At 47.7% G+C, this 24030-nt stretch overlaps 3 protein-coding genes across 3 annotated transcripts in view; 2 read left to right on the plus strand and 1 right to left on the minus strand.

The window, feature by feature from the left end:
- Window positions 1-172: 172 nt before the first annotated feature.
- On the plus strand, window positions 173-6844 carry LOC147104242 (polyubiquitin-like). The gene is made up of 2 exons (XM_085961426.1): window positions 173-700; window positions 5522-6844. Exons 1-2 carry the CDS (start codon window positions 482-484, stop codon window positions 5999-6001), a joined length of 699 nt encoding a protein of 232 aa, XP_085817552.1. The 5' UTR covers window positions 173-481; the 3' UTR covers window positions 6002-6844.
- Window positions 4329-24030, plus strand: part of LOC147104243 (polyubiquitin-like) — a 115158-nt gene continuing 95456 nt past the window's right edge. Inside the window, exon 1 of the mRNA XM_085961431.1 lies at window positions 4329-4635. The gene's annotated coding sequence lies outside the window, so the exon portion shown is untranslated. The remainder of the gene's footprint in view (window positions 4636-24030) is intronic.
- Window positions 22181-23753, minus strand: LOC147104244 (ubiquitin-like). Its single transcript, XM_085961442.1, has one exon. The coding sequence runs from the start codon at window positions 23254-23256 to the stop codon at window positions 22999-23001; it is 258 nt and encodes an 85-aa protein (XP_085817568.1). The 5' UTR covers window positions 23257-23753; the 3' UTR covers window positions 22181-22998.

The following is a 24030-nucleotide window of genomic DNA, read 5'->3' on the forward strand; positions in this document are numbered from 1 at the left end:
AACCCCACCTTCAAATATCTCGTTTCCATTTCCTCAGAAACTTGACTCTTATCTTTCGGTTTCATTACTCCAGTTGCCAGAGCAGTCTGTAAATTGCAACATGGTACTGGCGCTGGTCACAAGTTAATGGAAACTATAATTGTAGCTTTCTTCCTTCATTTCAGAGACCCAAGAAATCCAACCTGGCCAGCCAGTGGTGCAAGAAGAAGAGGGAGAGGAGAGTGATGATGAAGAAGAGACACCGTCACTCTCTCTAACACTCACAGCCACCAGCTCAGATACTGGCACTGCACGGACTTTAGAGGGTAGCTTAGAGGCAGGATCTGCACATGGTGAGTCACTGGGCACGAGTGGGCTACAACCAGGACAGAGGGAAAGGGTAGCGCTGCTGCCAGTTCCACGGAGGGCAAGGTCGCACAGGAGTTCTGCTGCAGAGCACTCGGGTGAGGACTCGGATGGGGTAGCCTACAGAAGAACGTTGATGGGAATGCACAATGAAATGCTTGGTGCATTGGCAGGCCTGCCAGAAAGCTTAATGCAGTGTCAAGGAGCATGGAGGAGTCCGGCACAAACCTTGCCGAGGGCTCGGGCGTTCCTCGCTTCAACGTTAAATTTATCCGGCTCCAGATTATTTTTAATGAAATCGTCCTACCTCCTGGGTTCAGTGCTGCAAACTTCCATCGTACCAGCTTTCAAACAGGTGAGGTTGGTGTGTGCAGTGGAGAAAGAGTTAAACTGACATCGCTGGCAGTTTCACTGAATGGTGTAATAAAGACCATCTTTTTCTAAGTTGCTGAATTGGCAGTGGAGATAACATAGCCGGACATGGAACCATAAGAGGCCTAAGAGGATGTAAGTTCTGTTCTGGCAGGAAAATAAAACAATGAGTTGGAAGTAAAAGAGGCCTAGAGGGGCAGGAAAAGAGGTCAATGAACCAGAAGTATGAGACCCATTTGGCATAAACAGAGGTCATAGGTGCAACAACAGCTTGATATATACTTTTCAGGTAATAAAGGTGGTACTTTAATGTAACACGGCATAGGCAACCAATCAGTGAAGATGCATGCGGGCCAAGGTCCAATCAGGTGGCAGGAATTAATTTTGACATGTGTATTGTAATGTATAAAAATGTAGTGTTTGCTGTACCAATTTGGAAAGGTCTGGCTAAGACAGAGCAGACTGTTTCCCCACCGGTGCAATAAAGACAACTTGACTATCGATCTAAAAACCTTGTGTCGAGTGTTGATTTAAAATACTCCACAACAGTGTGACAACAGCCTCCTTAGAAACCAGCTGCTGACCCCTCCTTCAAATATTCCAAAAATAGTAAGACACAATTGTTAAAACTTTCTAACAATGAAATGTTATACACATCACTGATTTGCATCCACAACCAGTCCAAAGTTTATATTTGTTCAATGATCGCTTTGTAGCTGCTTTCATGTCAACGCCAAAGCTGTTTCCATTTCCTCAGAACTTGGCTCTTTGCTTTCGGTTTTATTCCTCCAGTTGCCTGAGCAGTCTGTAAATTTCAACATGACACTGGCGCTGGTCATGAGTTAATGGAAAATATTATTGTAGCTTTCTTCCTTCCCACACCTCAAGTTTTCTTCCCCTCCTCCTCTAGGGTCTTGAGTTTGTAATCTGGGCTGACATTACAGCGTGGTCCTGCAGGAGAAACCGCCAAGCAGACATATCTCTGAAATTCCTATCTAATCCCAAAGGGAATTGTTTGGAAAGCATCTAACTATAAAGTCTGAATCCCTCCCACTGCACTGATGACATGCCCACCTTCAAAGGAGGACTGCAGCCATAGTGTTCCTTACAGTATTTGATTATCTGGATCTATATTTCCATCTATAGCCCCTTTATTTTACTATTTTGTGGGCTCATGGGGTTAGGGGTAATATATTTGCATGGATAGAGGATTGGTTAACAGACAGAAAACAGAGAGTGGGGATAAGCAGGTCATTTTCAGGTTGGCAGGCTGTAACTAGTGGGGTGCCGCAAGGATCAGTACTTGGGGCCTCAGCTATTTACAATCTATATTAAAGATTTGATGAAGGGATCAAGTGTAATGTATCCATGTTTGCTGACAATACAAAGCTAGGTGAGAAAGTAAGCTGTGAGGACACAAAGGGGGGAAAATTCAGTTGTTTGCGCCTCCTGTTAGCGCCTTAAGAGGGCGCCAATTGGGGCGCAAAGCAACTAGCGCCCGGGCGCGGTGATGTTTGCGCCGCTCACGAAATTAACGAGAGATTTTGCGGCGGCACTAAACACTACCGCCACGATCTCCTGCGCCGGCAGATTGTGACGTCAGTCGAGTGCACAACGCCCCGTTAGCGCCCCAGACCGGATATTGAGTGGCGCCCCCTGCCTTACCACCTGCTGCTAGCAATGACAGGTTGAGGGGAGCGTTTTGCTGTCAGAAAGGGACTGGGGGAGCGCTATTTAAAGACGACCGCTTCCTGCCTTTTATTGTCGGTGACATTTTTGCACCACGCATTCTGAGAGAGAGAGAGAGAGACTTCTGCAGAGATTCAACGCTGTGTGAAGGAGTTTTGAGTACTGAGCAACACTTTGCAGGTTCATTTTGATTTGCCCTTCCTTGCTTCACCAGCGCTCTGAGGTAGCGCATCGCTCCTTGGCCTTTGCGCCTTAAGGCAGGTATGAAGCGCCTGATTTAGCGCTCCAATCACCTCCAGGGACGATAAAAGCCAAGTTTGCTGTCGGAGGCGATAATTAGTGCCAGGCGCTAAACTTTGCGCACGGCCGATAATGGCGGCCCAAACGGGGTGAGACTGAATTTTTCCCCCAAAGAACCTGGAAAGGGATATAGACAGGTTCAGTGAGTGAGGAATAAGGTGGCAGATGGAGTATTATCTGGGGATATGTGAGATTATTCATTTTGGTAGGGAGAATAGAAAAACAATATTTTTTTAAATGTTGAGAAACTATTAAATGTTGGTGTTCAGAGAGATTCAGTTGTCCTCGTACAGGAAACACAGAGAGTTAGCATACAGGTACAGTAAGCAATTAGGAAGGCAAATGGCATGTTGGCCTTTATTGCAAGAGGTTGGAGTACAAGACTAAGGAAGTCTTGCTACAATTGTACAGGATCTTGGTGAGACCACACCTGGAGTACTGGGCACAGTTTTGGTCTTTTATCTGAGGAAGGATATACTTGTCTCAGAGGCGGTGCAACGAAGGTTCACTAGATTGATTCCGGGGATGACAGGGGTGTCCTAGGATAAGAGATTGTGTAGATTGGGCCTAGACTCTCTGGAGTTGAGAAGGATGAGAGGTGATCTCATTGAAACATAAGATTCAGAGGGGGATTGACAGGGTAGATGCTGAGAGGTTGTTTCCCCTGGCTGGAGAGTCTAGAGCTAGAGGGAATAGTCTCAGGATAAGGGGTCGGCCATTTAAGACTGAGGTGAGGAGGAATTTCTTCACTCAGAGGGTTGTGAATCTTTGGCATTCTCTACCTCAAAGGGCTGTGGATGCTGAATCATCGAGTGTATACAAGACAGAGATCAATAGATTTTTGAACATTAAGGGAATCAAGGGATATGGGGATAGTGCAGAAAGTGGAGAAGAGGTAGAAGATCAGCCATGATCTTATTGAATGGTGGAGCAGGCTCGAAGGGCCGAATGGCCTACTCCTGCTCCTATTTCTTATGTGCTTATGATAGCTTTGGGCCTGAAATTGCAGGTGACCCTCTCCACCAGTACAAGTGAGGTGCAGCAAAACCCCTCTACCCGTCTAAACACAAGGCTGAGAAATTTCTCCTCATCTCAGTCCTAAATGGCTGACCCCTTATGTTGAGACTGTGACCCCTGGTTCTAGACTCCCCAGCCAGGGGAAACATCCTCCCTGCATTTACCCTGTCAAGCCCTGTAAGAATTTTGTAGGTTTCAATGAGATAGATCAATTGATAGCTGTGAGGCAATGTATTTTTATGTGGGTATTGTTTAGATGATTACTTCCATTTTATCAATTAAATTGTCACAAATAAAACATTTAATAAAATAAATGTAGGGATGATGTTTTTAAGACAATAACTGTCCAATACCTGACTACAGCTTCGAACAGGAAACAGATTCTACTGAGTCACTGATCAGCTGCTGTTGCTCTGTTGTTGTTTTAGAATGTGGCTTGGAAAGGAATCTGAAAGTGAGACAGATCAGAGCCCAGAACCTGTTACCGCACGAAGGTTCTGTCAGTGCTGCTGATCCTGAGTTCATTTCTCAGACACTGAGGGGTGGGAGTTTTGGGGAAATGAAACTTCAGCTCAGATCTCACTGGTCTGTGATAACGGAGCAGCAGGGAGTTGGGCAATCAGAGGGCAGCAGAGCGGTGACGTTCTGAGAGTGGGTTTGAGAATAAAAGGAGGAGGGAGCCAGAGACACAGTGAGAGAGGATTGTTTAACAGAGAGAAACACAGAAGAGACGGAGCAAGACACCGGGGAGTTGAAGCAGAGAGAGTTTTATTCACTTATTCCATCCAGATCTGAGAGATTCTGTGTGGAGAAAAACAGAGAAGACAAACTGCTCAGAAAAGTGAATCAGGAAAGTTTCTGCAGATCAACTTTCCTTCAGATTCGCCTGGACGTGTGGTTCCAACAAGGATTGTGAGTTTATTCTGTCTTTTATTTAGGAATCTCAATATTCTAATTCTAGACTTTAAAACGGGTTGTTTTGAATCTCAATGAAATTCACAATTTCCAACAAGTAATTAATATTCTCTGAACCGGGTGAGAAAACATATCAAAGGAATCATTAAAACATTGTAGTCTGTAAGTTACTGTTGACAATATTAGGAGACAAAAACTTAATGTGTCATTTGTTTATCTGCCATTTTAATGGAGGCATTCACCTGTTTAAAACAATGCATCAAGCATTTATTAACTAATATTACCCAGGTAATTTCTTGCTTTTAAATAGAAAGGCTCCTCTGAGTCTGAGAGAAACCATTTCTGTACAGGACAGCTCTCTGCTGCTTGGTTTTCCATAACTGTACAGATTTCATTCATAGATCAAGAGAAAACCCACAGAATTTCAGAGCCCGGGATCTTATCTCCCCATTAACCCGAGTCTCAGACTCTTAAACGTTACACAGCTCACTGAGGGCTTCTTCTGGCAGATGCCCAGTATTGCAACTCAGTACCCAGCGCACCCCCGGGCCCTGAATATTTTAACAATGTCAGGCTAGGGCAGAAAAGACATATCTCCGTGCAAAAGGGGGATCAGGTTGGGAATCTGCCATTTGTTGCCTGGCTGTCAGTAAGGAGTGTGTGAAGAATATTGGTTTGTTTGGGATTCAGATATCAGTAGGAAGCCAGATTGGATTGAAATTACTGTAGGTGCATTTACACAAGACTTGATCCTCAGCATCTGCCTGTACAGCCAATGCCTGGGACAATGTGTAGTGTGTTTAAAATTCTATCATTCATTCTTTGCAATTGATCTGTGATATAAAGCGTCCCAGTCACTGACGTCCTGTTCATTTCTCAACAGCAATTTGAGGAGATGAGACTCCAGGTGAAGTTTATGACCGGTGAGGGGATCGAACTTGAGATCGATCCTTCCATCCAAGTGTCGACTCTCAAGATGAAAATATATGAAAAGACCGGGGTGCCCACTTACCAGCAGCGTCTGGTGGTGCAGAACGGGAGCAGCGTGGAGCTGAGGGACGACAGGAGGCTGTCCGACTACAGTGTCTCTCCCAGCGACGCTATCAGGCTGATCGTCAAGAACGAGGAGCACATGCAGATATTCCTGAAGAACGACAAGGGGAGCACATCTACATACGATGTTCTGCCCTCTGAGTCTGTTCAGAACTTTAGAGCACAAGTACAACGGCAGGAGGGTGTCCCACCCGAGCAGCAGCGCCTGATGTATGAGGGGAAACAGCTGGAAGATGGCCGGTTGCTCTCCGACTACAACATTAAGGCTCAGGGCACCATCTTTCTCCTGCTCCGTCTACGGGGTGGTTAACCTGTGCTTGCAGCAGGTTGTACTATAGAAATTCTTCACTTTTTTCATAATATTCCGGTTTCTGATGCGCAGTTTGTGAGAGGTCAATTTTGCATAGTCACTGACTTGTCCATTACATTTGGTTCTCATTCCTGTCTCCCCTGGTACACTTTGTAACAGCAGGAAGTTTGGTCACCTGTTAATGTCTGGCTCCAGAATGATGCCGACTGAGGCCTGGGAGCAGGTCACCTTCCTGCATTCTCAGCTCGGAAAAGATGCTGATTCAAGACACTGGATGTGAACTTTACAAGGAAGAGCAACGTAATTAACGACAGCAGGAATCGGGGGACTGGTGATGCAGTGTGTTAGATACTGACCTTTGACCTCTGATACTTGGGTCGAAAGTATGTTCTGTGACCCTTCAGGGCTCTACTGAAGAGTTAGGCTAATCTCAATCTGGCCCCTAATGAGTCCACAGCACAAAACCCATTCAGTACTATTTGACTTTCTCACTCCGAGCGGCCATAAGATAGCCGATGTGGCTATTCCAAAAACGATACACTGTGCAGGAGGGGCCACGTCACTTTGTTGAAGCCAAAAATTCCCCACACAAAGATCATAAAAAGATCGATGAAGATAGTCTTCCTGCTTCACTTTAAAATGATTCTAGGTAGTCTGCAAGTATTTGCTTTAGCCTCAGTGTGTTCTCGGAGAAATGTATGTGTTCAGCTTAGGAATGCTTTAGTATGAGCACTTGTTTTACAAAGCAGAGTGTATCAGGCCTGGACTTTGTATCTGCCAAAATATCCAAAGTGATTTGAAACTAATGCTGTTCATTTTAATAAAAATCTAAATGTTTGTTTATTTCTGTCTCTTAAGTGCGTGATGCTGTTAATTGTCTGTGGATCTGTGAGCGTTATATTCGGGATCCACATTTAAACCCAGTTTTAGATAAATCGCCCGAACCAAGTGTTGATTAAAGAATCGGCTGTGACTGAGGCACCTATTAACAGAGTCAACCAATCTCACCGGCCCAAATCCCCATTTCATATTTAGCACAATTGAATGATTATATTGGCCTGGGTTTTGCGTTCAGCGACGAAGGAATGCGTTCACTGTGCTGACAGCTGCCCACAGAGATTTTGGGGACTTTTGAGCAGAGAATTGCTGTCATCGGGTGTCTGATAAATGCCGCACCCTCTACTGTGGATTTGTGGAGTTGTGAGCAGGTAAAAAGCAACAGCGAGGCTCCTCAACCAATCAGAGTGAAGAATCCTTACTGAAGCACGCAGTCTAAACCAGGATGTATAAATTAGGAAGTATAGATTATATTTAAATCATGTACAGAAAGTGAAAGAAAGATTGGGAAAGAAAGATGGGATTAAGAGAGATAAAAGAGACATAAAAAGTAAAAAATAAAATTATTCAAATTTTTTAAAAATTTCCAACACTAATTAAAGTCCGAAGGAATGAGACTCCACACTTGTAAAATTAAGTTTTCAGGGTCATAGAGGTTGACAGTAATTATGACTGATCACCGTGTTAAAAATACACTGACACCTGAATACACCAGCCCTAAATTTTTCTGCCTTGTTTAGTCAGTAACTAGTGGGTAAATACCACAACTTCATGCCCTTACATTGATTTCAGTGCTGAGTCTCTCGGCGAGGTACTGTTATAGCGCAGCCTGTAGAGGAGCAGCGTAACTCGGGTGCAACTTCCAGATTTCCGCGTTTAACTGGGCATGTGCGTACTTCGGAAGTTGCTGTCCTATTTACTCCATAACAACGTTGAGGCCTGTTAGCCTCACCATTATACTCAATGAAAAATCCGAGCCATTATACCAGTTGATCTTTTGTGGCCTTAACATGATATGTTAGAGAATATGGGCCTAGAAATTCAGTATCGCCACGTTTGGGGCGCTACAGCCGGGCGTTCGCTAAATTTAGCGGCCGGCGCAACTTAGCGCCACCTTCGCCGAAATTGAGTTGCATCGCCCCAAGAGGTTGCTGCTGTGCTAAAGCAGGCAGTGCACGACTATCATAAGGCGCTAAGCCGGCGAGCCGAGGCGCTACCACCGAGGGCGGGCTCAGCGCAGGTGTGGTGAGTTATTGATTGAAGGCAGACATGCTGGCGCCGGTCAGCTCTTAAAGGGGGAGGGTTGATTTGGATTGTACCCATGCCCTGCACACTGCAGCCCTGAATCTAGGCCTAAACAGCTGCTTCAAGAACGCTATGCCCACGACTATGGAGAAGGCCAGGGAGCAAGCGCAGCACTTCAGCGAGGGTGCCCTGAAGCTTCTGGTTGGCGCAGTGGAGCGCAGGCGCCATGTCCTCTTCCCTGACAGTGGCAGGAGGCCGCTGCCCAGCGAGTACAGAAAAGCCTGGAGGGAGGTGGCGAACAGAGTGACCTCCCAACAGCTTGGTCCCCAGGACACCCACACAGTGCAGAAAAAAGTTCAACAACCTCACTCGGGTTGTCAGGGTGAGTACCCTTTCCAGTATCCTCTTCATCCCTGCATGGGCACCTCACTTTACGGCCAAAGGGTCCTGAAAGCCTCAATGCCCAGCCCTCATCCAACACCTATGGGACTCTCATGAAAATCACTTGTACATTCACCACTTTACACACTGTCAGGGCTATTCGACCATGGGAAACAGTACAGGCAAGATGAGGGCTTGACACTGTCAGGGCTATTCGACCATGGGAGACAGTGCAGGCAAGATGAGGGCTTGACACTGTCAGGGCTATTCCACCATGGGAGACAGTGCAGGCAAGATGAGGGCTTGACACTGTCAGGGCTATTTGACCATGGGAGACAGTGCAGGCACGATGAGGGCTTGACACTGTCAGGGCTATTCAACCATGGGAGACAGTGCAGGCAAGATGAGGGCTTGACACTGTCAGGGCTATTCCACCATGGGAGACAATGCAGGCAAGATCAGGGCTTGACACTGTGTTCAGAGGCCGTCCTTTCTCTTGCAGGGCAAGCTGGCCCACAATCGAAGGCAGCAACGACGGACCGGGGGAGGCCGTCCTGACCTTAAAGACCTGAGCGACCTGGAGCAGCGAGTGGAGCAGATAATGGGAGGCCGGCTGATTGGCCCCATCACCACTGGAGATGCTGACCCCATTCTGGACAGCAATGGTAAGGTCATCACCTTTCTGACCTCTCTCTTTCCACTTGTGCCTCACACCAGCATCCTTTGCCACTCTCGAACCAATGCAGTGCATTGCAGCACTCATGCCTCCCTCGCTGCCGCCCTGTCCTCACTCTAAAGCAACTCCTGTGCCTCCCTGCTTTCAGATGATGAATCGCCAGGTGAGGAGGCGGGCCCTCAAGCTGCCACTGCGACTGATTCGGAATTCGAGGAGGAGGAAGAGGAAGCCGGCCCATCAGTGCCACCCTCAGCCGAGGCAGCCCATGGCCATGATGGGGACATGTCTTCCCTGGAGGGGAGCAGGGGGGAAGGGTCTGATGACAGTGAAGCTCCGGGGCCCAGCTGGCTGCAGCAACGCGGGAGGGGTGGGGAAGCTCGGCGGCCTTCTCCCCGGAGGGTGAGTGCGGCCTCCAGTCCTGCTACGGTGAGCACAGAGGAGGTGCGGCTCCTTGGTGAAATGGGCGCCCAGGCTGAGCGCAGGCACATTGAGCTCATGGCTGCAGTGGCAAGGATGCCTGACTCCATAGAGTCACTGGCAAGGAGTGTTCAGGAATTCGGGGTAGGACAGGCCAGGAGTCTGCAGGACTTCGGGGCAGCACAGGTGGCTTCCAGTCAAGTGCTTAGTCGTGCCATGCAATCACTGGCTGGTCTGATGCAGACACAGATCAGGGCCACACGGGCACTAACTGCTGCCACCCTTGCTGGATCGGCCAGGAATCGTCGGGGCCCTCACCGCGCCGCAGCAGCCCAGCAGTCTGTGCTTCAGCAGATTGCTGCGCATGCTTCAGTGCTGGCCCGTGTGAGTGCCAGTGTATCAGCCGACCAGGGAGTGCCTATGCTCTGTCAGGTTGGTAGCATTCCTGCTGCCAACACTGTCACTCCTCCACTGCAGCTGCCACCACCCGTAGGACAGACTGCTGCCGCCCAAGCAGAGTTGGAGCAGTCAGCAGCCGGGCCCTCCAGGCCCAGAGCTGATCCAGGCCGTCCCCCAAGGGCATCTGCCGACTCACCATCTGACCCTCAGCAGCCTTCCCCCAGCCTTGCTGCAGCCACTGGGGTCCCATTGAGGAGGAGCTGCAGGGCGGGAAGGGGCAAATCGCACAAGCGAGGCGGATCACCCTCGCAGACGAAAAAGTAGAAGGTGTGGCAAAATGTTTTTTTTTTATATGAAGGCCGAGAATGTGGTGTTTGTTTTTAATCACATGTGCTTCCCCTCACACTCTCGCTATGATGTCTCTGCTATCCCTTTGCCTTGCTAGGAGCTAAAGAAATCAATTCAATCAATGATCGAATGGTACCAATGCACACTGCACATGCTCAGTCTGCACAATCCAAATTGATCTCACAGCACCGCAGCTTTGGGCAAAACTATCAAATCCAAGCCCAGGCTTTTGGGAAAACCATAGGTGTTTACAACATTGGCCTGTCATGTCTGCATCAACTCTTTTCTGAATTATCAAATAAAACATTTAATGAAGGCATTAAATATAATTCAACGGGTAAGTTTAATCGTCATTGTGAAATACTTAAGTTTTTATAATTTTCTACTTTGTTTAAAGTCTTATTTTGCACATTAGAAATTTCCACATGGCATCTCACTCATTCAAACACCTGCCCAGATACACCTACTTGGGACAAGGGTGTGACTGAGGCACAGGGGCCATCACTGGGTGAATCACAGAGCACCAGTGGGCAGAAGGAGCTGGGAGCAAATGACGAGGAAGGAGCTGTCTCTCCCTGGAGGGGCCAGAAACCTCTCCACTCAGGAACCCAAATACCAAGATCGCAGAGGCCCAGTCTTTAAAAGATCCAGGATTCACGAGTATAGATCTCATGTGTAGGCAGTGGAGACAGTCTCCTCTCATGTGGTGCTAAAGGTGAAAAAGTCAGAGTCCACACCCACATTGCAATACAATGCAGGAGGTACGGCATGTCGTCAGGAACACCAGGAGTACATCATTCTCTTCAAATAATAACGCAAGGCTTCAATTTAACATCTCGTTTGAAATATGACACCTCCAACAATGCAGCTCCCTCTTAGTGCTGCACCACAGTGCCATCCTAAATCATGTACTCAAGTTCTGGATTGGGTATTTGTGGTAAACCACTGTTATCGTTTTCATTGTTGTTCACTGTTGTTCACTACTGTTATCGTTATTACACATTGTTACCTCTTGCTACTCACTGTGTACCAATGCATGCCTCAGCTGGCTCCACCCATGGCTCCGCCTACATGACCTGGTATAAAGGTGGCTGCTCGGCAACCCACTTCCTTCTTGGAACCAGTCATCCACGAGAGGCATGCTCTGTTCTTTAGTTAATAAAAACCTTTTCATTACCATCCTAATTCATCGCTTTTTATGGATTAATTGATAAGCGTATCAATTTTATTAACTAAATTAAAATGTCGGGACCTGAGCAGCAGCAACAGCAACAACAGCAGGCGTTGCTGCGAGCCCTTAGACCAGCATGCCTGGACCTCGACCCTCAAGTGGCGGGTTCAGCTACCAATTTCGAACACTGGCTGAGCTGTTTTGAATCCTTCCTAGAAGCCTCCGCCGTGATATTGGAGGAGAACAAATTAAAAGTTCTGACCGCCCAGGTGAGCCCTCAAGTATATACACTCATCCGGGACGCTACTACGTACACGGCGGCTCTCGACCTGCTAAAAGGGCAATACACGCGCCCAGTGAATACGATTTACGCCAGACACCTCCTGGGATCCCGCAGGCAGCAACCGGGGGAATCGGTAGAGGCATTTTTACGGGCGTTACAGACACTCTGCAGGGACTGCGACTGTAAGGCGGTATCGGCTGCGGCGCACGCGGAGGGACTTATCTGTGATGCCTTCGTTAAGGGCCTCCAGTCCGACTACTCCCGGCAGAGACTGCTCGAAAGCAAGGAGCTTGACCTGAAGACGGCCGTAGCCCTCGCACTCTCATTAGATGCGGCCCACCGAAACCTCGAAGCATACTCACGTAACGGTGCCGCGCCATGGTCATCGCGACCTTGGGACATGGGACCGCCGCCCCCGGTACCAACTACTGCAGCGATGTCCCGAAATCAACTGGGACCGCCGCCCCCAGTACCAACTACTGCAGCGATGTCCCGTAACCAGGCCCAAAAATGCTATTTCTGTGGCCAGTTAAAACACCCTAGAGCGCGCTGCCCGGCGAAGACCGCTACCTGCTCTGGCTGTGGGAAGAAAGGCCATTACGCCAACGCCTGCAGAGGGAAACCCGCGAACGCCAGCAGCGCCGCGTGTGAACCGTGGGGGCAGCCATCTTATCCGCCATTTTGTGCACCTCCGGCCGCGTGGGGATCGGAATCATGGCCGCCGCCATTTTGCCCGCCGCACTCAACCGCCATTTTGTCTCCGGACTCGACCACCGTCTCGTCTGACGACCACATCGGCTCACTCAGCCATACACTGGCCTCCGTTACGCTGGATCAAGCTCTCCCTCATCATCTGTCCAGGTCCATGATGGACATTACGGTAAACGACCGCGCCACTACTTGCCTGTTTGACAGCGGGAGCACGGAGAGTTTTATTCACCCCGACACGGTGCGTAGCCACTCCCTCACGGTCCTGCCAATGCGCCATCAGATTTCTATGGCGTCCAAGTCCCATTCAACGGACATCGGCGGCTACTGTGTGGTGACCCTTTCGGTTAGGGGCACGGAATATAAAAATTTTAAACTTCTTGTCCTGCCCCGTCTTTGCGCTGCCGTTCTGCTAGGGTTGGATTTTCAGTGCCACCTTAAAAGTGTCACATTGGCATACGGTGGACCCCTCCCCCCACTCACAGTCTGCAACCAACAGCTTTTAAATCGCCCGCCGCGCACCATTTGCAGTCTTTCCACACTCAAAGTCTCCCCCCCTCCCTTGTTCGCTAACCTCACCTGCGACTGTAAACCCATCGCTACCAAGAGCAGGCGGTACAGTGCCGGGGACAGAGCTTTTATTAGCTCTGAGGTGGAGCGGCTCCTGAAGGAGGGCATTATCGAAGGGAGCACCAGCCCCTGGCGAGCCCAGGTTGTAGTCGTTAAGACCGGCAATAAAAACCGCCTGGTCATTGACTACAGCCAAACCATAAACCGGTACACTCAGCTGGACGCGTACCCCCTTCCCCGCATATCTGATATGGTCAATCAGATTGCGCAATACAGGGTATTCTCCACCATTGACCTTAAGTCAGCATACCACCAACTTCCTATCCGCCCTGAGGACCGCCAGTATACTGCCTTCGAGGCAAACGGCCGCCTCTACCACTTCCTTAGGGTTCCCTTCGGCGTCACCAACGGGGTTTCGGTCTTCCAAAGGGAGATGGACCGGATGGTTGACCAGAACGCGCTGCAGGCCACCTTCCCCTATCTGGATAACGTCACCATCTGCGGCCACGGCCAGCAGGACCATGACGTTAATCTAGGGAAATTCCTCCGTACGGCCCAGCGGCTGAATTTAACATACAATAAGGAGAAATGTATGTTTCGCACCACGCGCCTTGCCATTCTCGGCTGCGTAGTGGAGAACGGAGTCATCGGCCCCGACCCCGACAGAATGCACCCCCTTATGGAGCTCCCCCTCCCCCACTGCCAAAAAGCACTGAAGAGATGCCTGGGGTTTTTCTCTTACTATGCTCAGTGGGTGCCCAACTATGCGGACAAAGCCAGACCCCTCATCAAGTCCACCTCCTTCCCCCTGACATCTGAGGCGTGTGCAGCCTTCACTCTTATTAAGAGTGATATTGCGAAGACCACAATGCACGCAGTGGATGAGTCCATCCCTTTCCAAGTGGAGGGCGATGCATCCGACTTCGCCCTAGCTGCAACCCTTAACCAGGCGGGGAGACCCGTGGCCTTTTTCTCAAGGACCCTCCAGGGCCCCGAGATTCGACACTCCTCTGTCGAAAAGGAGGCCCAGGCTATTGTGGAAGCGGTGCGACACTGGAGGCATTACCTGGCCGGAAAACGATTTACCCTTCTCACTGACCAGCGTTCAGTTGCTTTTATGTTCAATAATAAGCAGAGGGGCAAAATCAAGAACGACAAGATCTTGAGGTGGAGAATTGAACTCTCCACCTACAAGTACGATATCTTGTACCGGCCCGGGAAACTCAATGAGCCCCCAGATGCTCTATCACGAGGTACATGCGCCAACGCGCAAGTTGATAGACTGCAGACCCTCCACAATGACCTCTGCCACCTCGGGGTCACCAGATTCTGCCATTTCATTAAGGCCCGCAACCTGCCCTACTCCATCGAGGAGGTCAGGACTATGACCAGGAACTGCCAAATCTGTGCCGAATGCAAACCGCATTTTTATAGGCCAGACAGAGCACGCCTGATCAAGGCCACTCGCCCCTTCGAGCGCTTGAGCATCGACTTTAAGGGGCCTCTCCCTTCCTCTGACCGCAACGTGTACTTCCTCAACATAGTTGATGAGTACTCCCGTTTCCCTTTTGCCATCCCTTGCCCAGACATGACCAGTACCACGGTCATCAAATGTCTGAATGACCTCTTCGCCTTGTTCGGGTTCCCTAGCTATATACATAGCAACCGGGGCTCATCTTTCATGAGCGACGAACTTCGTCAGTACCTGCTCGCGAGAGGTATTGCTACGAGCAGGACCACCAGCTACAACCCCCGGGGGAACGGCCAGGTGGAAAGAGAGAACGCGACGGTTTGGAAGGCCGTCCTCTTAGCCTTAAAATCTAAGGGCCTTCTGACCTCTCGCTGGCAGGAGGTCCTCCCTGCGGCGCTCCACTCCATCCGGTCACTGCTTTGTACTGCCACTAATGCCACCCCTCATGAGCAAATGTTCATTTTCCCCAGGAAGTCCACATCGGGAACCTTGCTACCGACATGGCTGACTTCTCCTGGGCCCGTCCTACTGCGGAGGCACGTGAGAACCCATAAAATGGACCCCCTGGTTGAGAGGGTGAACCTCCTACACGCCAACCCCCAGTATGCCTACGTGGCATACCCAGACGGGCGGGAGGACACGGTCTCCATACGAGACCTCGCACCCTCGGGCGCCCCTGAATCACCACCGTTATTCTCCACCACTACTCCCAACCCAACCCCTGTAGACGGCATCCCGGAGCCCCAGGATCCTTCGTTGACCACTCAGACACCAGATTCGACGTTGGATACTGCATCACCGCCGCCGCTGCTACGGCGATCAGGACGGCATACAAGGCCTCCTGATAGACTTACCTACACGAACTTTTAGTACACTTCACCCCGCCGGACTCAATTTTAAACAAGGGGTGAATGTGGTAAACCACTGTTATCGTTTTCATTGTTGTTCACTGTTGTTCACTACTGTTATCGTTATTACACATTGTTACCTCTTGCTACTCACTGTGTACCAATGCATGCCTCAGCTGGCTCCACCCATGGCTCCGCCTACATGACCTGGTATAAAGGTGGCTGCTCGGCAACCCACTTCCTTCTTGGAACCAGTCATCCACGAGAGGCATGCTCTGTTCTTTAGTTAATAAAAACCTTTTCATTACCATCCTAATTCATCGCTTTTTATGGATTAATTGATAAGCGTATCAGTATTGAACACTCAACACTAGGTGGGTGCCAATAAAATCAGTTATTTCGACAGCAAATCCTGGTCCATGGTTAATAATTGTTGTTGGTACGGTTTGCTGATCCGACAGGAAACGTGGCTTCATCGACTGTATGGCACATGATGGAAAATGAGACCAGGAAATGCCCGAGCAAGCCATGTATTGCCAACTGACAAGGTTTCGAGTCTGAAAAATTAATTTGAATCTTTGGAGCGTAATCGATCAGACCAGTACTACCTGACCTTTCAGTCGAGGCCATGAGAAGACGGACGCACACTGGAATCCTACGGCATTAAGCCACACCATCGAGGTCAACTTGCGTCTGTATGGTGGCAGGAAGATTCAGCTTCTTAATGCGGAGCATCAGAATTAAACAGTTTGAAAATTAATAGCGATACTAATGACTTTAAATTGAGCTTTGATATTACATAATTGAATTAAAATTAGTTAAAACTGTTTTGTGACAGATAAGATCTAGTTAATGCATATTAATGCTTTCCACTGATCTGCCTGAATCTGAAAATACCTATAATTTAAATTGAATTGATGTGTAGAATGAGACAACACATTTGTAACAGGGTAAGGCTCAAGTGTGGGTGATTGTGTGCATTGTGAAACATGTCTGTTAGAGTATCAGTCATTGAAAGAATGGTACTTAGAGTAGAATATATTTACCCTCATCCCTCCAGAGATCAGGATGTGGTCCCACCACCCGCTCCGCCAGGTCTACATTTATTTTACATTTTGTATTGGCAGCAATTCTATTGCCAACTGCAATGAATAAATAAAGCTCCTTTAAAGTTATTAGACTGGTTTTTCTCATTCGTAGATCATACATTCATTTGCTGTAATTATCTGTTATAATTGTTTTACAAGTTTGTTGATATATTAAAATGCAGCGAGTAGATTATTTGCCGATTAAATTGTATGTATTACAATAATAGTAGTATCATAGAATCACACGGCACAGAAGGAGGCCATTCAGCCCATCGTGTCTGTACCACCTCTTTGAAAGAGATATCCAATTAGTCCCACTCCGTTGTTCTTTCCCCCATAACCCGACAAATTACTCCTTTTCAAGTATATATCTAATTCTCTTTTGAAAGTTACTATTGAATCTGCTTCCACAATATCACAATAGATTTCCGATCTAATGCTGCACCATAAAGATCGTTCAGAATAGTGAGCCCTAATCTACGCCCTAACTCACTCAAGGGCAGGACTTGCCTCTGGATGTCCAGATACTATTTTGTGAATAGCAAACTTTAATAGCGTTACACTATTCCCATGCCTGGGAAGGCTCTTCTGACACCTCTCTGCCATGCCTGGATGGACTGCAAATAACGGTTTCACCCGCTGTTATGTATTGTGTGTTCTATTGTGTGTTCTCCTCCCACCTGTGGTGGCGCTGTCACAGGAGATAAATGGTTGGGTATTCTCTCGGTTAAGTTTAGCTCTCTTTGTTCGGAACTTGCCAGAACTTCCTTTCCTTCCAATAAAGCACTACATGTTTGAATCTCTGAGTTCTGAGTCCTAAATTGTGTCTAGGTAGAAAGGTACCGACACAACACCCGCCAGCCAATCCTTCTCTCACCTTTAACCTTCAAACAAAAAGCAAAATACTGCAGATGCTGGAAATCTGAAAAAGCCCAGAAAATGCTGGGAACGCTCAGCGGGTCAGGCAGCATCCGGGGAGAGATCAGACAAGTGTTTGTTTTGGTTTCAGACCTTCTGTGAAAATTGGAAGTTATGACCAATGAGCAACATTTAAAAAGGAACAGAACATGGGAAGGGGGAGGGAAAACACACACAGGAAAAGAAATAGAATGATCTGCAAACTGCTTACGTGGAAAACAGGAGATAGTTAAATGGCAGAAGTGATAATAGGATGAGACATTAGGAGGCATAATGAGAACAATCAAAGAAATGTAGACCACCTCGCCAGTGCAGTGTTCTGATGGACCCCACCCCAAGCACCAGCCTGCTCCTTCCTCCTATCCACAGAAATGCTAACACATCCCTTCCCACAGTGTCAGCACTTCCTGTCGAAGAGTCAGTGGGAGCTATATTTTGGTCGAAAACAGAGAGCTGCTGAACCCTCAATTGGATCACACACATTGAACTGATCTGATAATCATCCAGTGTCCCCGGTGTCTGATCCCCAAATCTATATTCATTGACTATTGCTTCCCATTGACAAGGGTGGAATTTGAACCCAGCTGTGATTTGGTTGGTGTGTATATTTCATGCTAATGTACACGTTCATTCCGTTGTCACTAGTTCCATTGTCAATATGTTTTTGTAGGAATTAATCATATTCATTGAAATGTCAATAAAATCTGTGATTCAGTACAGTGTCTTCACATCCTTTACATTTTCACAGTCAAACACTGTTTTGGTTTGGTCTGACTCCTAACACTGAGCTGCACATCCGTCACTTGCAAATAACACAGTCAAAGTGTCACTTATTGGAAATCCCCATAGTGTCAGAGTTAAGGACGGATATTGAAGGTCAAGTGGCCTGGACTAGCCCCCTTGGGAGGTGATCAAAGCAGCTGGAAGATTGGGGGCGAGGGTTGGGGGACAGGACAATGCCTCTGTCCACAGGCTGGTGGGCGTCCAGGTTTTTAGGTGCATGGGAAGGTGAGCACGAAAGATACCTCCAACATTGTAATTGATGCGACCTTCTACTGACCTCACAAACTGCGGTGGGGGTCGGTGTTAGAGGGCATCAGCAGGCACGATCCTGGCACATCTGCCAGCCTTGTAGCCCATGGGATTTCAGGGTCACTTTTGTGTTCTGAATACTGTTCTTTGTTAAATAAAGGGCCCGATAAAAACTCGGAGCCAGGAAAAGAGCAAAGTGGGGGGAGGAGGATTTTTGGAGGGGAAACCCAGACGTCAGATTTCCCGCAGGTCCCGCCAGGTTTTAATTTTTTTTAACAGCTTTCCCACCCGACAACCAGCTAGATTGACAGGCTGTCTGTCTGTCGGGCTGGAAAACAGCTGGGGAGCAGAGGTCAGGTAAGTCCGACAGTGCGGGGGTGGGGTGGGGGAAATCGAACATCGCGGGGTTGGGGGCAGTTGTAAATGGGGGGGGCGATGGAGCGTGGGCCGATCGTGGGGTTCCCATCGTGCGGTATTTATAAGGTAAGCTTGGTGGGCTGGGGGAAGCAGTCCTGTTCCTCCTGGCACACAAGCAGTGCAATAAAGGCACTTACCTCATGGATCCAGCCCACCTCACCTCCTTTCAGCTGCCGGGATTCCTGAAGCTTGGGAAACCCGGCCTGCAGGCGTTAAAAATAAAACTTGAGTTAAAACGGAGACACGCAGTCTCCATAAATATTTTAGTGACTGACCAGCCTCCTGAGAGCGGATTGTCGCCCACCCACTGACCCGCTGCTGTTAAAACTGGACGTGGGCGGGGTGGAAACAGGTGGAGGTCGGGTTTCCTGTTTTTTTATTTTTAACTCCCCACACCGCCTCGGGTGGGGTTAAAATGTCTTCAAAATGTCTGTAGATTATGGCTGAGACTCAGCCTGATAGGCTGTAGGTGAGACATGTAGATGTACATTCCAGTTAGCTGGTGTACGATAGGAAGGGGTCTGTATTTGATCCCTGGATCTTGCTGTTGTTTACCTCGATTTTGGGCAGATTAAGACACCCTACAGATCCTAGGAGTCGAGAGGGCCGCTTACAGAAATGGCCAGTGGACTGTGATATCTTGGATGCCGCCTGGGTTGCCTGGGCAGGAAGTTTTTAATTTATAATATTTCTGTTCTGCTAGGATCAGCTTGTAAGGAGTCACCCAAGATTTCTCAGAGGGGAGTTAGTAGACTCCCAGGGTAGATGGGTCAGCAATGACACTACTTACACAAGTTGCTGTGGCTTCAAACCCCCCATGCTGTCCGTTAGCTGGAATAGTCACAGTCATTGACAAGTATCTCAGACTAACAGTAAAGATTGTTTTCATTCAATATTGATGGATTGCCGTTCTGGGTCAATGAGAGGTATGTTGTTTGCCCAGAGTTCTACAGGCTGTAGCCCTCAGTGATTGACGGCTCAGTGGGCCTGAACTGATTGTCTTAAGGTATCAGCTCTCCGAGCACCAGTGTTTCCCCTTCTAGAGCCCGAGTGAGCTGTGAGGCTGTAAACTGCTCATTCATGTTATTAATGTCAAATAACTCAGTTATTGGTTTGAAGCTGTGTCTTGTCTCAATAGAGCGTTTTTCACTCCACTTTCCATAAAGGGAGAAGTCGCGTGGGTCACGTGTGATATTTTAGTAGCCGGTTTACAGAGCAAGGGTTCACTGTTACAGTCCCTGGGTCATGTTATCGTTTCATTAGAAAGTGGGCAGGAAGAAGGACCCTGAGCTTACTGGGTCTTCTGACCATCTATGGAAGCAATCATTGTTGCCACTCCAGAAGCAACAACTGCTCGGAGAGTCTCTTGCTGATGTCTTGAGCCAGCATTGACTGCCACAGTCACCAGGGTTTTGCTGACGTCATTCCATACCTCCTGCATTGTATTGCAATGTGGGTGTGGACTCTGACTTTTTCACCTTTAGCACCACATGAGAGGAGACTGTCTCCACTGCCTGCACATGAGATCTATACTCGTGAATCCTGGATCTTTTAAAGACTGGGCCCCTGCGATCTTGGTATTTGGGTTCCTGAACAGAGTGGAGAGGTTTCTGGCCCCTCCAGGGAGAGACAGCTGCTTCCCCGTCATTTGCTCCCAAGTCCTTCTGCCCACTGGTGCTGTGATTCACCCAGTGATGGCCCCTCTGCCTCAGTCACACCCTTGTCCCAAGTAGGTGTATCTGGGCAGGTGTTTGAATGAATGAAATGCCGTGTGGAAATTTCTAATGTGCAAAATAAGACTTTAAACAAAGTAGAAAATTATAAAAACTTAAGTATTTCACAATGACGATTAAACTTACCCGTTGAATTATATTTAATGCCTTCATTAAATGTTTTACTTGATAGTTCAAAAAAGAGTCAATGCAGACACAAGAGGCCAATGTTATAAACACCTATGGTTTTCCCAAAAGCCTGGGCTTGGATTTGATAGTTTTTCCCAAAGCTGTGGTGCTGTGAGATCAATTTGGATTGTGCAGACTGAGCATGTGCAGTTTGCATTGGTACCATTCGATCATTGATGGAATCGATTTCTTTAGCTTCTAGCAAGGCAAAGGAATAGCAGAGACATCATAGCGAGAGTGTGAGGGGAAGCACATGTGATTAGAATGAATTGGGAAGGGAGCCACTGAGAGCCACTTTTTCACCCTATCCTCGTGTCTAATGCACAGAGACAGAAACAGAAAATGAGGACAGAGACAAAACAGCAACAGGAAGAGATCAGCAACAAGTAACAGAGACCATATTCTCTAACATATCATGGTAAGGCCACAGAAGATTAACTGGTATAATGGCTCGGGTCTTGCATTGAGAATAATGGTGAGGCTAACAGGCCTCAACGTTATTATGGAGTAAATAGGACAGCAACTTCCGAAGTACGCACATGCCCAGTTAAACGCGGAAATCTGGAAGTTGCGACCTGAGTTACGCTGCTCCTCCACAGGCTGCGCTATAACAGTACCTCGCCGAGAGACTCAGCACTGAAATCAGTGCAGGGGCATGAAGTTGTGGTATTTACCCACTAGTTACTGACTAAACAAGACAGGAAAATTTAGGGCTGGTGTATTCAGGTGTCAGTGAATTTTTAACACGGTGATCAGTCATAATTACTGTCAACCTCTATGACCCTGAAAACTTAATTTTACAAGTGTGGAGTCTCATTCCTTCGGACTTTAATCAGTGTTGGAAATTTTAAAAAAATTAGAATAATTCTATTTTTTACTTTTTATGTCTCTTTTATCTCTCTTAATCCCATTTTTCTTTCCCAATCTTTCTTTCACTTTCTGTACATGATTTAAATATAATCTATACATCCTAATTTATACATCCTGGTTTAGACTGTGTGCTTCAGTAAGGATTCTTCATTCTGATTGGTTGAGGAGCCTCGCTGTTGCTTTTTACCTGCTCACAACTCCACAAATCCACAGTAGAGGGTGCGGCATTTATCAGACACCCAATGACAGCAATTCTCTGCTCAAAAGCCCCCAAAATCTCTGTGGGCAGCTGTCAGCACAGTGAACGCATTCCTTCGCCGCTGAACGCAAAATCCAGGCCAATATAATCATTCAATTGTGCTAAATATGAAATGGGGATTTGGGCCGGTGAGATTGGTTGACTCTGTTAATAGGTGCCTCAGTCACAGCCGATTCTTTAATCAACACTTGGTTCGGGCGATTTATCTAAAACTGGGTTTAAATGTGGATCCCGAATATAACGCTCACAGATCCACAGACAATTAACAGCATCACGCACTTAAGAGACAGAAATAAAGAAACATTTAGATTTTTATTAAAATGAACAACATTAGTTTCAAATCATTTTGGATATTTTGGCATATACAAAGTCCAGGCCTGATACACTCTGCTTTGTAAAGTGCTCATACTAAAGCATTCCTAAGCTGAACACATACATTTCTCTGAGAACACACTGAGGCTAAAGCAAATACTTGCAGACTACCTCGAATCATTTTAAAGTGAAGCAGAAAGACTATCTTCATCGAACTTTTTATGATCTTTGTGTGGGGAATTTTTGGCTTCAACAAAGTGATGTGGCCCCTCCTGCACAGTGTATCGTTTTTGGAATTGCCACATCGGCTATCTTATGGCCGCTCGGAATGAGAAAGTCAAATAGTACTGAATGGGTTTTGTGCTGTGGACTCATTAGGGGCCAGACTGAGATTAGCCTAACTCTTCCGTAGAGCCCTGAAGGGTCACAGAACATACTTTTGACCTATGGGGCCGGGCTTGATTTGACTAGAGGTATCAGTGGTCAAAGGTCAGTATCTAACACACTGCATCACCAGTCCCCCGATTCCTGCTGTCGTTAATGACATTGCTCTTTCTTGTAAAGTTCACATCCAGTGTCTTGAATCAGCATCTTTTCCGAGCTGAGAATGCAGGAAGGTGACCTACTCCCAGGCCTCAGTCGGCATCATTCTGGAGCCAGACATTAACAGGTGACCAAACTTCCTGCTGTTACAAAGTGTACCAGGGGAGACAGGAATGAGAGCCAAAGTGTAATGGACAAGTCAGTGACGGTGCAAGCTTGGCCTCTCACAAACTGCACATCAGAAACCGGAATGTTATGAAAAAAGTGAAGAATTTCCATAGTAAAGCCCGCTGTAAGCGCAGGTTAACCACCCCGTAGACGGAGCAGGAGAAAGATGGTGCCCTGAGCCTTAATGTTGTAGTTGGAGAGCAACCGGCCATCTTCCAGCTGTTTCCCCTCATACATCAGGCGCTGCTGCTCGGGTGGGACACCCTCCTGCCGTTGTACTTGTGCTCTAAAATTCTGAACAGACTCAGAGGGCAGAACATCGTATGTAGATGTGCTCCCCTTGTCGTTCTTCAGGAATATCTGCATGTGCTCCTCGTTCTTGACGATCAGCATGATAGCGTCGCTGGGAGAGACACTTTAGTCGGACAGCCTCCTGTCGTCCCTCAGCTCCACGCTGCTCCCGTTCTGCACCACCAGACGCTGCTGGTAAGTGGGCACCCTGGTCTTTTCATATATTTTCATCTTGAGAGTCGACACTTGGATGGAAGGATCGATCTCAAGTTCGATCCCCTCACCGGTCATAAACTTCACCTGGAGTCTCATCTCCTCAAATTGCTGTTGAGAAATGAACAGGACGTCAGTGACTGGGACGCTTTATATCACAGATCAATTGCAAAGAATGAATGATAGAATTTTAAACACACTACACATTGTCCCAGGCATTGGCTGTACAGGCAGATGCTGAGGATCAAGTCTTGTGTAAATGCACCTACAGTAATGTCAATCCAATCTGGCTTCCTACTGATATCTGAATCCCAAACAAACCAATATTCTTCACACACTCCTTACTGACAGCCAGGCAACAAATGGCAGATTCCCAACCTGATCCCCCTTTTGCACGGAGATATGTCTTTTCTGCCCCAGCCTGACATTGTTAAAATATTCAGGGACCCAGGGGGTGCGCTGGGTACTGAGCTGCAATACTGGGCATCTGCCAGAAGAAGCCCTCAGTGAGCTGTGTAACGTTTAAGAGTCTGAGACTCAGGTTAATGGGGAGATAAGATCCCGGGCTCTGAAATTCTGTGGGTTTTCTCTTGATCTATGAATGAAATCTGTACAGTTATGGAAAACCAAGCAGCAGAGAGCTGTCCTGTACAGGAATGGTTT

The sequence above is a fragment of the Somniosus microcephalus genome, chromosome 19 (genome assembly GCF_052327205.1).
Source record: "Somniosus microcephalus isolate GS21.2 chromosome 19, FLI_Smic_1.0, whole genome shotgun sequence".
Lineage (NCBI taxonomy): Eukaryota > Metazoa > Chordata > Chondrichthyes > Squaliformes > Somniosidae > Somniosus > Somniosus microcephalus.